General features: G+C 41.6%; 1 protein-coding gene across 2 annotated transcripts in view; it reads right to left on the reverse strand.

Moving 5' to 3' along the window:
- Positions 1–17,783, reverse strand: part of MRPL39 (mitochondrial ribosomal protein L39) — a 399,341-nt gene that overhangs the window by 102,591 nt on the left and 278,967 nt on the right. For both annotated transcript variants that reach the window (XM_044071359.1, XM_044071357.1), the window contains exon 9: positions 4,217–4,264. In XM_044071359.1, coding sequence (XP_043927294.1) covers positions 4,217–4,264 — 48 coding nt within the window. The remainder of the gene's footprint in view (positions 1–4,216; positions 4,265–17,783) is intronic.

Below are 17,783 nucleotides of genomic sequence, written 5' to 3' on the forward strand. Positions count from 1 at the left end.
AGTTTTTTGCTAGTAGTGATCAGAGATGCCTTCCCTTTTAGGGATTTTGCTCTGTCATGTAGTAGCTTTCTCCTCTTGTTGTAGAGTTTGTTTATGGCTGGGGTCCACCAGACCGGGCGCCTGCCTTTGGTGGAAAGGGTCTTGATTTTATTAGGGATTGCTTGATCCATACATTCCTGGAGGTGCTCGTAGAAGGCATTTGTAAGGGTTTCAGCGGCGTGGGTTGTGGTTTCCACTGGCTCGGGGGCCTTGAAGGATACCACTCCAGTCTTAAGAAGTGTGAAGTTTGCTTTTGAGAAGTTCTTCACTGTGGTCTTTTTTGCTGGGGTTGGGGGCAGGATGTGGATCTCCAGTGAGATTAATTTATGGTCTGATCTCACCAATGAGGGATATACCAATGAGGGATATACTTCCGGTGTGGAGCATTTTGTCCCCATGTTTGTGATGATCAGGTCTAGTATATTTTCTCCTCTTGTGGGAATGGTGATTAGTTGTTCCATAGCATTTGAGTTTATGAACTCCAGGAACCTTTGGGCTAGGGTGGACTAGGAAAAGATGTATTACTTGTTTGGATTTAAAGAGGAGCTTGTATACCCACTTATCTGAAATATTTTTAAAATGAAATAGCTGAAGGAAGATGTTAGAAGGGGAGTTAGGGACATCAGTAGGAAAGATAGACACAGAGTGACAGTAAAGAGGAAGCAAAGCAAACGGCTAGAGCATTTTTAGAATTAGTTAAGTGAAACAGATTTATCAATCTATATTTTTTTCTTTTAGTAGTGAGAATATTTATCCATGTACATTATATAAAGTCCTCTTTACTTTGGACCAATATGTTTATGGTTTTCCATACAGGAGATGTTGGCAAGATCTGCTCTGTAATTAGATTTGGCTAGTTACTGGATGCCTAGGTTTCTTGTGAGACAATTCTGTACGGAGAACACAGACAGGAATCACTACAGGCTTCTCACCACTGCCAAAGGCAGCCTTTTTTCTTTTCACTCTTTTCTCGAGGTCGCTGCTGAGCCAGGGACAGTGATTACTATTGGGCAAATGGTTCACTGAACATGGATGTGTTTATTATAAAACAGGTTAATGACTTTATCAGGACTGATTAATGAATAAAAGGGGGGTCCAAGCTAGCTGCTGAAGTCTTTCTATAGTTGGCTTTCTCTGTGAGGACTGAACATTCTACAAAAAAATTATTACTGGGTGGATTTTGTAAGATCTGTAGTGAGGTGAAGTGAGAGTGGTCACTGAGAAGGAAAAAACACCACACTTCTCAATGGTTCAGATATTCTCAGAATGTCCAGATTTTTGTAAATATTTTTTGGTCTGTTCCTCATAAAAGTTTTGTTTTTTGGCAAATCCTTGAGGACTGAAGTAACTAAACAATGAAATATATACAAGTCAGAAAATGCATGCTAACACAAATCCTCTTATTCTAAGTTTATAAGAGCAATAGTTAAATCTGTCCCTATTTTGGGGCCTTTGTCCCCTCATTATTTTATGCTTTGTCCAGATTTCTTGTGCTAAGAGGTTTGAAAATGAGTGTGATAGCATCTGTGTGTCAGGTGGGTGAGTTGCAGCTTAATTAAGAATTTCTACCGGTAAAAGGGTTTGGATTGCCTACACTAGTGATCAGTACAGTAGAGTGGCAATTATCCAAACTAACTGGGACCTAGGGTAGTTTGGATAATCAAACTGTTCACTCAGATAATCAAACATACAACTGAATCACATAAAGTTCTAAAATCTTGTTTTTTTTCCTGCACGCAGGAATACACTTTTCAACTATTCAGCAATTCCAGTGGACGATAAAGAATATTTTTCATACATGAGCTGGCTACTTGCTCAAAAAATATGCTCAAGCAAATACGTATAATGTTTACATATTCAGACATTATGATTTTTCCTACCCAAAAACTTTGGAAGGCTGGTTCAGATAACTGACGTTTCAGATAATCGACTCTATACTGTACTGTTAAATTATGTGAGAAGGCAATATGAGTCAGCTTACTTTGTTTAGGTCTGAGCCAATTTATGCTGAAGATCTGAGAAGAATACATTTTTTTAGTGATTCAAGGGGAGAGGCTATATAGAAGAGAATTAAAAATGGAAGAAAAGGTGGGTGGTACTGAGTAGAAAGAGGACAGCGACAGGCTGAAGTTGCTGCTTAATATTAGTTTGGCAATAATCCAGCCAGGATAACTGTCTAATTCTAAGTTTAATGCTGCAATTGTAGTGAATTATAATTTTTTTTTTTTGATTAAAAGCATAACCCTCTCCCCACCAAAAAAAAAAAGAAAAAAAATTCTGGCCAGGGTGGTCAGTCTTAATGGTATGGTAAGTCACATACCTTAAAGCATGTTTCTACTACTTAGACAATGCCAGATTTATACTGATGTTATCAAGGCAACTAATAATTTAGTTTTGCTTTTTTTATATACAATGACAGGTGAGGTTAATGGCTAAGTATTGATGATTTGTCAAAGGAGATTATGGAGTGAGAGTATGACTGGATAAAGTCAAGGCCAGAGTTAAATGTAGTATTGTTATGGTTTCAGAAGAAGAGTTACCTGGATCTGGAAAGTTTTTATAGATTTTTGCCAGTCTAAGCATAACACAAGAAATGCTAGTTTGAGATGGGAAAGAAAGGGTTACACTGGCTGAATGGGGCTGTAGCACCTGGAGAGGTGTTTATTTTTTTGCTGATGAGGATGACTAAAAGAACAGGAAAGTATATAGTACTGAGAGAGCATGAAAACATAAAATAAGGGATGATACATTTTATTGAAAATAATTCCATGTACGGCTGAGCCAGTGAAGGAGATGGCCATGAGGGAGAACGCTGAGCAACAGTGAGTGAGGGAGGTAGAAGTGTTGGTATAAAACCAGACCAGGAAGTGTCACATCCTAGAATGATTAGAGGATTCAGGGTGGACGGCAGTGATGAAGACTATCTGCAGCCTCCAGAAAGAAAAGTAGGACAGTAATAACTTGCACCTGCTACTGGAATGGATTACTACAACAAAACAGCTTTAAATTAATATTTTGGTAACAACTGCCACTGCATGTTATTCTGATATGCTACTGTAAATAACATCTTTCCTCTCACCTACTATTGAAAGGCTGAAAATGTTATGCCACTTAGAACAAGTTAGCAGATATAGTGGCAAATGTTAATGAAAATCTGAAATTTTAGTGAGCTTGCAGGGATAATACACTGAAAGAAGAAAACATGAACAGTGACCAAGTATTAACAAAAAAAATGTTAAAAGATGAAAAGGTGATGAGAGGGAAGTAAAAAAAAGCATTTGTTCTTGTCCACTAAGTTGCTGTCACAGAGGGTGACACAGAAAAGTTTATTTAATGGAGTTCTCAGAAAATTTTGATTTACCCTATGGAGCTGTGAGTGTATCTAGTGATGGAAATCCAATATCTTAAAAGACAGCATACTTTAACAAAGATGAGCTTCCTTTGCACAACTTAAAGAACTAATCAAATTCCCCTCAGTGCAGTCTGGAGAGGCAGTATGTGCGCACTGGAGAAGTGAAGCTTTCTGAGTGGCTACTCACCTGTAGAAAAATCAAGGCTGCTGAGATTTCTCTTCCAGAGCCAGTGCATATAGGCCCATTAGCTAAATTAGGCAAAAAACAGTAATGAAAGAAGTACCTGACAAATACAGTACAGATGACCACACCACACAGCCAGTTATCACACTGGTGTTAAATGACACGTGGTCAGAAGTTGTCAGTCCAGACTCTTATTGTACGACTACTCTGTAAGCAAGGTCCACCATTTTACAAATATCCATGTTACCAAAATAAATGAAATCCTATTTTTTTCCTTTCATTTGATTTACTGACTTCTGTCATATATGTTCTTGACAGCACAGTAAAGCAAACCAAGGAACCCTCACACATTTCCATTGTGTTATACAACCCCACTCAGTAAACTCTGACCATCTTTCAAAATCTAATCGTCATGCTGTTGACATTTTAGAAATTCAAGGAAACTTCGGTAACATCTGCAAAACTGTGAAGCTTCAGTTTACTTTCAGAACGTAAACTAATGCCTCAATTAAAATGGGCAAAAATGTAAATGTATGTACATTCAGATTTGTACTTACACTGAGTATGCCTGCAATATTTAAGTTAAACTACTAATGGATCATTTAAAAGATTAGTCACTGATACATTACAAATAGTCTTACCAGTTTCTGAGACCGTATTCTTAATCTTCTCCATATGGAATGGTGGGTCTAAAAGAAAGATGACAGTGTTAACATCTTATGTATGACAAATTTAAATAACTGCATAAAAAAGTACAGTTGTGTACACTTACCATAAATGTAGATGTTCGAGTGTATTCACTGTTGCAGTCATTACATTTGGGTAATCTGCTGGCAGGTTACCCTCAATCAGCCTGATTAACAAAGTCTTGGGTCCATCATCGGTTGCTGTCCCTTCTTCCATGACGTCAGGTCGTTAGGGGTATAAAACGTGCATCCGATGCCATTACATCAGTTTTTCTTGCCCCAGATGTCAGGTGCCCCCCTAATGGGGAGCAAATAAAATTAAAAACACAAAAATATACCTCCAACCAAAAGAAAATACACCAAAAAGGCTTTTAAGCATAGTAAAAGAAAGTAGAGGTATAGCCGGAGAAAATTAGGGGGCTGGAGGGAGGGTAACCAGGACTGCAACAGTGAATACACTCGCACATCTACATTTATGGTAAGTGTACACGACTGTACTATGTTCTTCGTGTTTCACTGTTGCAATCATTACATTTGGGTAGATTCCCAATGCTATGGCTGGGAGGAGCAGTTTATACAGCATTAGGGCCAGCTGTAAGGCTTTGCAAGACAGCAGTGGCAAAGCCAACTCTGGACTTAGAGAAAATAGGTAAATGATAATGCTTGGTGAAAGTATGTACAGAACTCCAGGTAGCAGCATCTAGAATATCCCTGGTAGGAACACCTCAGAGAAAGGCTGCAGAAGTAGATGCAGCCCTGGTGCATTGAGATCTGATCCCCTGGGGGATAGGTTTTCCATGGTCTTTATAGTAGAAATTAATGCAATGGCTTATCCATTTAGAAATGGTTTGTTTTGAAATAGCCTTCCCCTCTGCCCCTGCAACAAATGCTACCAGCAATTGTTCAGATTTTCTTCAAGATTTAGTCCTGTCCAAGTAGAATCTAAGTTGTCCGTGCACATCCAAGGAATGCAGAATCTGTTCCCCTTTGTTCTGTGGATTGGGAAAGAAGGTTGGCAAATAAATGGACTGATTAAGAGCCACACTGGAAACCACCTTGGGAATGAAGGATGGATTGGTCCTCAGAGATACCCTGTCCGCATGAAAGATGATGAAAGGCTCCACTGCCATAAGGGCCTGTAATTCAGATATCCTTCTAGCTGAAGTGATTGCTAAAAGGAAGGCTGTTTTCCAAGAAAGAAATTTTAAGTCTGCAGTAGCAGCTGGCTCGAAAAAAGGTAAAGTGAGCTTCTCCAAAACAAAGTTAAGGTCCCAGGCAGGGGGTAGGAGCTCTCTTGGGTGGTCTCAAGTTCTTTGCCCCTCTGAGATACTGCCTGAGCAGGGGATGAGAGAAGAGGGGTGGTTCTGTGTTATAGTGAGCTGAAACAGCTGAAGCGTGAATTTTAAAAGAGGAAAAAGACAGCCCCTTGTGAAGCATCTCAGTTAAGCATTGCAAAATCTGAGGTAAATTGGGCGCTGCTGTGCTCATCCCTAAAGATTGGTTCCAGGCACACAATCTTTTACATTTGTCAGCATAAGACTTTCTAGTACTAGACCTTCTCGCCTCCAAGATGACATCCATCACAGGTTTTCTGAGGGATGATAAGGGTGAATTTAAATGATTAGCCAGGCTGCAAGGTTCCATGTTGGAAGCTGAGGGTGCAGAATTTGGTCTGAGGCAGGTGCCATGGAGATATTTGTGACACACTGCACAGGAGTGGGTACCAGTGTTGGCGTGGCCAGTCTGGAGCAATCAAAATCATTCTTGGTTTGTTCTGTTTGACTTTTAGCAGAACTTTGGCAAGCAGAGGCAGAGGGGGGAAAGCCGTAGACTGATAGGTTTTTCCAGCTGAAGGACAGAGCATCCACTTTCCAGGCTTCTTTGTGGGGAGTCCTTGTGCAAAACTTGTCCAACTGGTAGTTCTGGGGGAGGCAAATAGATCTATGTCTGGGCTCCCCTATTTGCTTGCCAACATGTTGAAAATCCGTGGTTCCAGTTTCCACTCGTGTAGGTCCATGAGATTTCTGCTTAGTCCGTCTGCCAGTGTATTCAATTTTCCTGGCAGGAATTGAACTTGTAGATGCACTTGGTAGCTCAAGGCTGTGTTCAACAATGCCATGGCTAGTCTGCAGAGAGGGTAAGAATGTGTACACCCCTGCTTGTTTATGTACCACATAACTGTGGTGTTGTCCGTCTTTACCATTAGTTGTCCTGAAGAATGTAGTCCTTGAAGGCTGTCAGAGCATTCTGTACAGCTCACATTTCTTTTTGATTGATATGTAGGTGCACTTGATTTGGGTTCCATTTGCCCTGAATGCACTTTCCTGCCAGGTGAGCCCCCCCCCCCCCCCCCAATGCATAGTCTGATGCATCTGTAGTTAGGGTTTGGGCGGCAGGGGGTAGTGTGAATGGCAGACCCTTGTTTTGGTGGCAGGCCTCTGCCTACCATAGGAATTCCAAGCATAGGCAAGGTATGATAGGAATCATTGTTTCCAGGCTGTCACAATGTTGACTCCATAGACTTTTTAAGTACCCCTGTAGTTCCCTCATATGCAGTCTTGCATATGGAATTAGAAGAATGTAGGAGGCCATGAACCCCAAGGCTTGCAGTATTTGTCTTGCAGATAGCAGGGTTTTTGTGGCCACTTGTTTGAAATAAGTTACCAAATGAAATTGCTTCTCTGGCGTGAGGAAAGCCATCTGGGCAGTTCTATTCAGGCTTGCACCCAGGAATGTCATCTGTTGAGAGGGTACCAGTTGTGATTTCTTTTCGTTTACGGTGTACCCCAGACAAGTTGGAACCCTTTTTACAAACGCCAGATGATTTAGAAGTATGCCCTGGTTTTCTGCCTGAATTAAACAATCGTCCAGGTATGGATACATTTGAATATTTCTTTGCCTGCAAAATGCAATAACTGGAACCAGGCACTTTGTGAATACCCTGGGCACAGTAGACAAGCCAAAGGGCAGTGCAGAGAACTGATAATGCAAGTAGCCTGGTTTGAAACATAGGTATCTTCCGCAAGATTCCCTGACTGGGATGTGCAGGTATGCTCTTTTAAATCTAGAGTTGCCAACCAGGCATCTTTGCCTAGCAGAGGAAGTAACTGGTGAAGAGTCAGCATCTTGAATTTTGGAATGTCCAGAAAGGTGTTTAGAGTAGACAGGCCCAGAATTGGACGCCATGATTTGTCTTTTCTGGGTACCAGAAAAAGCCTGGAATAAAAGCCTTGTCCCTTTTCCTCTTCTGGTACTGGTTGTACAGCCCGCATTTTTAAGAGGGAAAAGTACTTGAGCCTCTGCCCACTGATTTGGGGGCAGGTCTGGCCACCTGTTTGGTGTTGGCAACATGTGGAAATGAAATCTGTATCCCTGGGACACTATATTTAAGACCCATTTGTCCCGGGTTATGAGTTCCCAGTTCTTTGCATGAAGAGCAATCTTTCCCCCCTAAGGGGCAGCTAAAAGGTAAGTGCTTGATAATTTTAAAAGGAAGTCATTGAGACTGTTTACCATAGGAATGTGTTGTTATTTCCCGATTTGGAAGTGGAGGCCCCCCGTTGCTTAATTCTGCGAGTCCCCTGGGACTGAAACCTGGTGTTTTTGGTGTGTCTTGGTTTGGCTTGAGAGGATCTGGAAGGAGCTAGAAAAGACCAATTCTTAGTAGGCCAGTGCCTACTAAATCTTGGAGTTTGCACTTGTAAGAAATCTTTAACAGTTTGCATAGATTTAGCTTTATCTTCCATTTTTTTAGAACTTCTTCAGCCTTACTGCCAAACAGACGGTCCTGATTTAAAGGAGCATCCAACAATTTCGCTTTAACATGATCAGGCAAAGATTGCTCCTTAAGCCAATCATGCCTTCTAAGCACAGACCCAGTAACAGCAGCCATGCAACAGGCCTCTAAAGAATCAAAACCACATTGCAAAGTATGTTTTCCAACTTGTTCAGCGGAATGCAATAAGTCCTGTAAATCTTTATTTTCCACACAGTCAGGAATCAACATCATTTTCTGTTTAAGCAGTCCAATAATATGCTGTTGATATTTTAACACATGAAATTGGCAATTTAAAGCCCTGATTGCCAAGGTTGCAGAAGTATACACCTTCTTACCCCATCTATCCAGCGCCCTGGAGACTCTATCAGAAGGAGTAGGATTTTTAGCAGTAGAAGCCTTAATGCCCTTGGGCCCCTGAGAAATGGTTTCTGGATCTGCAACAGGATTTTTGAAAAGGAACTTGTGGGACTCAGGAACCCTGTAGTATTTGTCAGGTTTACTAGGTGCCGGAGGCAGGGAATCACAGGCCATACTGGATTCCGAAAACACATCATCAACAATGTATAGTACAGGAGGTATAGCCAAGGGCCTATGCTGAGGTAGGAGAAGGAAATCCCTAAGCCTCTTTTTTGAATCAGAAAATTCCTGACTTTCCCAGTGGAAATGCTCCATTAAGGTATGTAAAGTTTCTCCAAAAGAGAAATCCTCAGGAGGGGAAGCAGAGGGAATGAAATCCTCTGCATCAAAATCCTCATAAGTAGGTATGGACAAATCAAGGTCATTAGAAGAGTCAGAAGAAACAGAAACCTGATCAGAAGATTCATAATCAAGCTCAGTTCTAGGCCTGTTGGGGGGGGGGTGACTACCCCTGATTCGAGTAATTAGATCTTCAGCCATTTTGATCATTTGTTTTTTAGGCATAGGGGACTGAACATGTGGCCTGGGCGTTGGTTTTTAGACAGAGATCGAGATTTAGGCCTTAGTAATGAAGGTGAAGTCGATTTAATATGCAAGTCTGCAGGCCTGAATACACCCTCAGAAGCCGGTGCCTGCACAGAGGCTCTGGACCCATTCAAGGTAGAGACATCCGCGGGTTCCAAAGGTGAAGCCTCTCGTGGCATACCGGACTCCGAATGGGTCTCAGTGGAGGCCTACGAATCAGAAGTAGCGGGTATCAGGGGCTGCGAAAGTGCCTCACTGAGTACCGGCGAACTGGCGACTGGCTTAGGAGAAGCGTCATTGGCAGTTTTGGACCTCGGCGGCCTGTCTCTGTCTTTATCTTTGCGTTTTTTCGGCATCCCAGTAGTAGGATGGCTAACCGACGACATTTCTGGATAATTAAACTGAGAACCGAAATATTTAAAGGCAAAAATGTACCGGCGATGGATAGTGTGTTGATTAAATAAATCACAAACCCGACAGCAAGGTATGTCGTGGTCAGGGCCTAGGCAAGGAATACAGTACGAATGAAAATCTTTGTGAGGTATTTGCTTTCCACAAGTAATGCAATTGCTAACTTTTACTGACATTGTTAAGGAGCAAGAAAAAGTTTCCCCAATGGGGTACTTAGCTTTAAGTTGAAGACTTCAGTTCTGAAACTCGAAAATGAAAATTTCAGGAGTTGGCCGACTGGCACTTGCAAACTGCTTCTGCTTCAGGCACTGCACGACAAGAAAGATTGATGTAATGGCGTCGGATGCATGTTTTATACCCCTGATAACCTGACATCATGGAAGAAGGGACAGCAACCGACGCAGGATCCAAGACTTTGTTAATCAGGCCGACTGTGGGCAACCTGCCAGCAGATTACCCAAATGTAATGACTGCAACAATGAAACATGAAGAACATCAATGTGCAAAGAAAACTTTAGAGGAGAATATCAGCTCAAGAAAAACACTTCCCAATATCTGTGGATGCAGCAAACTACTGAAAGTTGTCAAATATGCAAACATTCAATTTCTCAAGCAATCAGGAAAAGTAGTGTTTCCACACACCCAGCTTCATTGTTGCAGAGGTTGGAGCACAAATTGCAGACAACTATGAGAAATGCTACCTCTGACATAACTGTACTGTATCACAATGGTCTTCTGTGTAAACTGCAATTTTGCATTTTTTTTGCCAAGGCTCTGTGATGGTATAAAACTCAGTTACAAAATGCACAGATATTAAATAAAAGTCACATAATAATCAAGTGATGACTTTATAGACCTTGCAATTGTACCTGATTTTACATATTTTACCTTGCCCCTAATAAAATGCTTGATTTTCTAGTAAATCACTAAGGATTACAAGTCAGTCAATAACTGCAGACATTAGTTTCATACTTACTGTTCAGTAAATGAATAACCTGTTCTATTATCTTTTTAAGTTATTTGGAGTAATATTTATAAATGGCCCCATATTTTGGGACGCTGTCTCCATAACCCCCCAACAATTATTTTTGGCTTTGTCCCCAATTCCTGAGCAAATAAGTTGAGTGCAATGCAGCAACCATTTCAAAAACAAGCTGAAAAACTGATTGTGTAGACTTGAACACGAATTTCTCCCAGCTACATTGTATTCACTACATAAAAGTTGTACTTTGTTTTTAAACAAAAATGCAATTTTACTTCATCATATGAAGGTTTTGCTAGTCTCCATAAAGGACAGAATGAGATGTAATTGGTAACGCAAACTGAAGCAATCAGGTGAACCATGCATACCATCTAGTGGTAGATGTTTTAAACTATACCTACACAGGATTTCTCTTTCCCATTACTACAAACTACTAATTCAAGGTACTGCCTACATTTTTCTGTCCTTTTGAGCAAATGGAATAAATGACCAAATGTTGAAGGCATCTTGTTTTTCAAGACAGTATACAAACGTCAGACAAGAAAATGGGCTGGAGGCCATGTACACAATGTTATCTTCTTCAAAGTGTATCATTTTCTTTTTCTCTCTCCAGCTACAGGAACACTTTATAACACTGCTTAAACATCATCTTTCCTTGACACATTATTACTACCATGACTAAACAAACAGGAAGCATTTAAAGTAAACTTGTAAATTTATATCACAAATTCAAGGCACACAAAACTGAACCCCTGTCAAAATAAAAGAACAAAAATCTGTCAATTTGGAAATCTGCCACAGTAAACACAAAAACATAAGGTATAAATAATACCCGACAAGTTAGAATCCATGAAGTAATTCAACCAGCAATTTTGTGGAAGGCTATGTCATCCTCCACACCACATATCTTCTTAAGTTGCATTATGGCACAGAAGTCACCCTAGGATACTAACCAGATCAACAATTCATCATATACTTACAGGAACACCAAGGACTTAGCTTATGCTATGACCTTCACCACAAAAATGAATGTGATCAATCAGTCCTGTAAAGATTTTCAGCCTTTAATTTCCAATATTACATTATTATTTATTCTCCAAGAATGTAATCTATCATCTCTTCTGAATGTATTGTTCATATCTTTTTAACATATTACAATTTTATTTGTGTATGTGTGTGTAATGTGTACCTGGGCTGAACCTGAAAACTGTCCATTTTGATCAGTGTTCTACCCCAGTTAACAAATTCAAACATAAAATAAATACACTCAGCCAAGTCCACAAACCAAACAACTCACTAATAGTGCAGTTCATTTTCACATTAACAAACCACTGCTTCAGCCCACTAGTTCATATTTTCCAACAACTTTCAGTTTAAAAACTGTAAGCCAGACATTACAGAAAGAACATGCCCCTGTGAGAAGTACTATTGTATTAACCTTACGTAATATTCTTTTTCTGTTCTTAACAAGTGATGTAGAAACAGCTGGTATGATCGGACAATTCAGTTACTGTTAGGAATCTATATATTTAAAAGTTCATACACATCCATACAAAATATATCTGTACGGGTCATTACAGAAATTCTTAAAACAGTAAGGTAAACAAAATAAAGAAAGACTAAAAGGTATTAAATGATGAAAATTACAGCTCATACAACACTGACAACATAGGAGCTGCTGACGCCATTAAGTCACCACTAGCATTAATTTTTTATGTACTAGCGCTGAACTACGTACAGCAGCAGATAGCACTTGAAAGATGGACAGAGAAGTAGTGAAGTGAGACCACAGACTGAAGCCAATGGAGTATCGAGATGGTAATGCAAAAGCCAAATGATCAATAAATAACCCTGACAAAAACATGCTGGTCAAACTCTCTCATCAAATGACGACACTCCAGTCGAGTTTTCCCTTAGCCTGATGTGCAGTAACCACATAGCTGATTATATTATGTTATGTTTAGGGATGCAGGGATGAATCCCACAGCACAAAATGGGTGGACAGCTTGCTCCACCTAGAAAATAAATATTTTTTTTTCTAATTACTTTCACTGTGTGGTTTGTGACAGGCACAGTTGTTGAAGAAACTGGTTTTGATCATCTGCTATGAAGCCAGTCCCACCAAGGGATTTGTAGTTGCCTATCATGTTCAATGTTTGTCAGCACTAGCAGCTAAGCCAATGCTTGTATGGAACTGTGCACAGCCCTACAGAGAGAGCTATTAACTACAGCTAAAGAGGCAAAGAAGCCTAAAGAAAAGAATAAAACAGATGTGTAACTACGGCAGTAAACACCACAGGGTAACAAATGCATTAAAAAGGGTGACCGCCAGAAGTATGAGAACTGCCTCCCTATAAAGCTGACTTAACTGTAAAATTCCCTTACTTATGCAAAGACCTTTCCCTTATCTGAACAGCTCTGATACAACAGGGCATACTCTACAATGCTGGCTAGCTGTGTTCCTTTTAGAAACGATAGCTGGCACTGTGTTGAGATACTAATGTGTACGGTGGCAGTGTATATTACTGGACATGTGTCATCAGGATGTTAGCTTAGTAAACTTTTTCAGTCACAGTTTGCAGGTTAGGAGGCCAACATTCCTTCCAACCCAAATAAAAAGAAGTTATGTACTCAGCATAACGTTCCATCTGTGTTGTCTGCTTCAGTATTTATCACACCTGTGGGTCTCAGTTCAAAGCTTGGAACAGACTGGGATATCAGCAAGATTAGGATTCCAAGCTAGATCTCATCCCACCTGACCATTAATGCCTAGCTCCTCTCAGATACCTCAGATTGGGTTTGCTGCCAATATTCTCAGAAGAGAGAAATACATTCTAAACACAAAACAACAGAGCTTAAAAGAATGCTCAGGAGCTCAAAACAGGAACAAAGGTTCCCAGAATATTCCATCAGGCCCTTCAGAGATAAGGAAGGGGGAAGCAGAAAGGGAAAGCTGATGAAAACTGCAGCAGACAACACAGACGGACCGTTATGGTGAGTACATAACTTCTTTCTCTGATGTTGTCTGTTCAGTCTTCATCAAACTTGTGGGACAGAGTCCCCAGCTATATAGATCTGGGCAGCCTCATGGAAGGAAATTCTAGAGCACTACAGAACCAAAAGCAGCCCTATTCCTGGATATGATATCAAGTTTGTAATGCGAAATAAAGGTGTGAGAGTGAGTTCGACCATGAAGCAGCTGCAAAAATATCTTCTAAAGAAACTCTAGACCACAAGGCCTGAGACATGGCTATGGATCTCACGGAATGAGCTCTGACTGGTTTAGGTAAAGGAACAATGTTCAATGAATACACATGAGTAATACACTCTCTTAACCACTGAATAATAGTAGCTTTAACAACAGCTTTCCCTTTTTTTGGGATCTGAAAAAGCAACAAACTGATCAGATTTCCTGAAAGTTTTTGTCCTGTCCAGGTAGAAGCGCAATTGTCTATGAACGTCTAAAAGATGCAACATATACTCACCCTTATTTTGAAAGTTCAAAAAAACACAGGGAGACTAATGGATAATGATTAATGGCGTTTACTGACGCAACCTTTGGTAAGAAAGAGGGATTAGTAAGTACGGTAACTCTGTCTTTATGAAAAATAAGATAGGTAGGTTTGGAAGACAGAGCTTGAAGCTCCAAAACACTCTTGTCCAAAGTAATAGCTACTAACAAGGTTGTTTTCCAGGACAAGAATTTCAATTCCTCCTTAGCCGCAGGTCCAAAGTGTGTGTGTGTGTGGGGGGGTAAGGTCAGAGCTTGAAGAACCAACGTAATATCCCAGGGAGGAGTAGGATCTTTGATAGGAGGTTGAAGAAGAACTGTACCCTTGAGAAAGGCTTTGCAAAGTCTAGAAGAAGCTAAAGATGTAGCATTCTCCCCAATGTGAAAATCAGAAATGGTTGCTAACTGAACTGGCCCCCAAAAAACAGACCAGCTAGGAAATACAAGACTGCCAAAATGGGCACCGTACGCCGATCAATATGATGCTGTTGGGCCCAAATGGAATACCTTTTCCATTTATCTCTATAAAATTTCCGGGTAGAAGACTTATAGGAGAAAATAATAATCTTCTGGACTGGGGAAGAAAGCCTGGATTGGCTAGCCATCATCAGAATTGGAGAAACCATGCAGTTAATTTAAAATTATGAAGATTCGGATTAATTTGCCCTGACGGGTGAGACAGAAGGTCTGGATGTGGTTCCAATGTCCATGAAGGGCAAATTAGGTGAGACCACAGGAAGGTGAACCATACCTGTCGAGGTCAAAAGGGGGCAATAAGGATCACTTTGCTCTTCCACCTGCATGCCTTCTGAAGAAATTTGGGGAATCAGAGGAAGAGGAAGAGGAAGAAATGCATAAAGTAGACCAGGAGGCCAAGTATAGACTAGAGCATCTCTTAGTGAGTGTCCCCTGTGGAGGGATCAGGGTGAAGTACCTGCTGCACTTGTTGTTGAAAGGAGAGGCAAAAAGGTCACAGCAGGGTTGACCATATCTGAGGAAAATCCGGTTTGGCACTGACTGATTCAGAAACCACTCATTAGGCATCAACAGTACCCTGCTGAGCCTGTCCGCTAATATGTTTTGATCCCCTGGAATGTGCATTGCAACTAGAAAGCAGTTGGTCGAGACAGCCCAATGCCACACTCTCATCGCTTCTTGACAAAGTGGATAGGACTTGGTCCCACCTTGTTTGTTGAGGTACCACACAACAGACATGTTGTGGGTCTGAATCACAAATGTCCCCAGAGAAAGAAGGGAGTGAAGGGCTTGCAACACTAAAAGCACTACCCTCATCTCTAGGACACTGATATGCAGACTAGTTTCCTGGGGATTCCACGTGCCTTGAACTGTCCGTTCCAGGTAATGCCCCCCCCCCACCTACCCACCCAGCTGGGAGGCGTCCATGGTCAACGTGGAGACGGGGGTGGGTAGACTGAAAGGTCGGCCCTGAGATACTTCTGAATTGTGAAGCCATCAAAGAAAAGAATTTCTGCACACTGAGACAGTCTTATAGGATGATTGAGGGGATGATGCAAAAGGGACTATTGGACAGACAACATCCACTGCAGAACTCTCACATGTAAGCAAGCTATTGGTAGTAAAGTTACTGTTGCAGCCATAGAACCCAGAGCTCTGAGAACAAGATTTGCTGGAGGAACTGGCACCGCTAGCATCTGCCTGATATGTGTCTGCAGTGAGAGAATCCTGTCCAGTGGAAGATAGGCCAGGGTTTTGTTTGCATCCAAGCAGGCTCCTATAAAATCTATCATTTGCACAGGTTTCAGCTGTGACTTTTGAAGGTTTATGGTGATCCCTAAGGTTGGGATCAGTTGCAAGAGAAAATCCCTGGCCTGAATCAGTCGATGCCTGGATGGTGTGACTAGCAGCCAGTCATCCATGTAAGGAAACACGTGGAATCCCTGAAGTTTGAGGTGAGCTGCAACCACTGCCATGCATTTGGTTGATTACCCTGGGGGGCTGTGGTAAGACCAAATGGAAGCATATGCGACTGGCTCCCTGCCTGAAATGGAGATACCTTCTGGAGCATCTGCTCATTTTGATGAGATAGTACGCATATTTCAGGTCTATCAAGCACATCCAATCGCCCTTCTACAGAAATGGAAGGATGGACTAAACCGTTACCATCCTGAACTTCATGTGTCTCACCGATTTGTTCATGTAAGTTAAGCCCAGTATGGGCCTGAGATCCCCTGTTTTCTTTGGAACTAAAAAGAATCAGGAGTAAATCTCTGATCCACGTTGGTCTGACAGGACCTCCTGGATGGCTCTCCTTTGAAGCAACTTTGCAATTTCCAAAGTTGCTGCCTCTCTCTGATTGGGTGGAACATCAATGAGGTACTGTTTTGGTTTGGGGGAGGTTTAAAAAGGGAATAGAATAAAGTACAGTTGTGTACACTTACCATAAATGTAATTGTTCGAGTGTATTCACTGTTGCAGTCATCACATTTGGGTTATCTGCTTGCAGTAGCCCTCAGTCAGCCTGATTATCAAAGTATTGGGTCCTGCATCGGTTGCTGTCATCTTCCATGAAGTCAGGTAGTCAGGGGTATAAAGCATGCAGCCGACGCCATTACATCAGTTTTTCTTGCCCCAGATGTCAGGTGCCCCCCTAATGGGAAGCAATTAAGTTTGCTCTGAGAGTGTTGATGGAGAAGTACAGAGAAGGTCAGAAGGAGTTGCATTGTGTCTTTGTGGAATTAGAGAAAGCATATGACAGGGTGCCTAGAGAGGAGTTGTAGTATTGTATGAGGAAGTCGGGAGTGGCAGAGAAGTATGTAAGAGTGGTACAGGACATGTACAAGGGTAGTGTGACAGCAGTGAGATCTGCAGTGGGAGTGACAGAAGTGTTTAAGGTGGAGGTGGGATTTATTTGCACTGGTGATGGACAGGTTGACAGACGAGATCAGACAGGAGTCCCCGGGGACTATGATGTTTGCACATGACATTGTGATATGTAGTGAGAGTAGGGAACAAGTTGAGGAGACCCTGGAGAGGTGGAGATATGCTCTAGAGAGGAGAGGAATGAAGGTCAGCCAGACTAAGACGGAACATATGTGTGTGTGAATGAAACGGAGGATAGAGGAATGGTGAGGATGCAGGGAGTAGAGTTGACGAAGGTGGATGAGTTTAAATACTTGGGATCAACAGTTCAGAGTAATGGAGAGTGTGGAAGAGAGGTGAAGAAGAAAGTACAGGCAGGGTGGAGTGGGTGGAGAAGAGTGTCAGGAGTGATTTGTGACAGACGAGTACCAGTAAGAGTGAAAGTGAAGGTCTACAAAAGAGTAAGGCCAGCTATGTTATATGAGTTGGAGACAGTGGCATTGACAAAAAGGCAGGAGTCAGAGCTGGATGTGGCAGAGTTAAAGATGTTAAGATTTGCACTGAGTGTGACGAGAGTAGACAGGATTAGGAATAAGTATATTAGAGGGTCAGCCCAGGTTGGACAGTTTGGAGACAAAGCCAGAGAGGCGAGATTGCATTGGTTTGGACATGTGCCGAGGAGGGATGCTGGGTATATTGGGAAAAGGATGCTAAGGATGAAGCTGCCAGGTAAGAGGAAAAGAGGAAGGCCCAAGATAAGGTTTATGGATGTGGTTAGAGAGGACATACAGGTGGTTGGTGTGACAGAGCAAGATGCAGAGGACAGGAAGAAATGGAAACAGGTGATCCGCTCTGGCAACCCCTAATCGGGAAAAGCCGAAAGAAGAAGAAGAAGATGCAAGGTTATACCTCCAACAAAAAAGCAAATACACCAAAAAGCTTTTAAGCATAGTCAAGGAGAAAAGAGGTATAGCCAAAAGAAGTCAGGGGGCTGGAGGGAGGGTAACCAGGACTGCAACAGTGAATACACTCAAACATCTACATTTATGGTAAGTGT

Source organism: Protopterus annectens, chromosome 5.part0 (genome assembly GCF_019279795.1).
Source record: "Protopterus annectens isolate FY-2018-M chromosome 5.part0, PAN1.0, whole genome shotgun sequence".
Taxonomy (NCBI): domain Eukaryota; kingdom Metazoa; phylum Chordata; order Ceratodontiformes; family Protopteridae; genus Protopterus; species Protopterus annectens.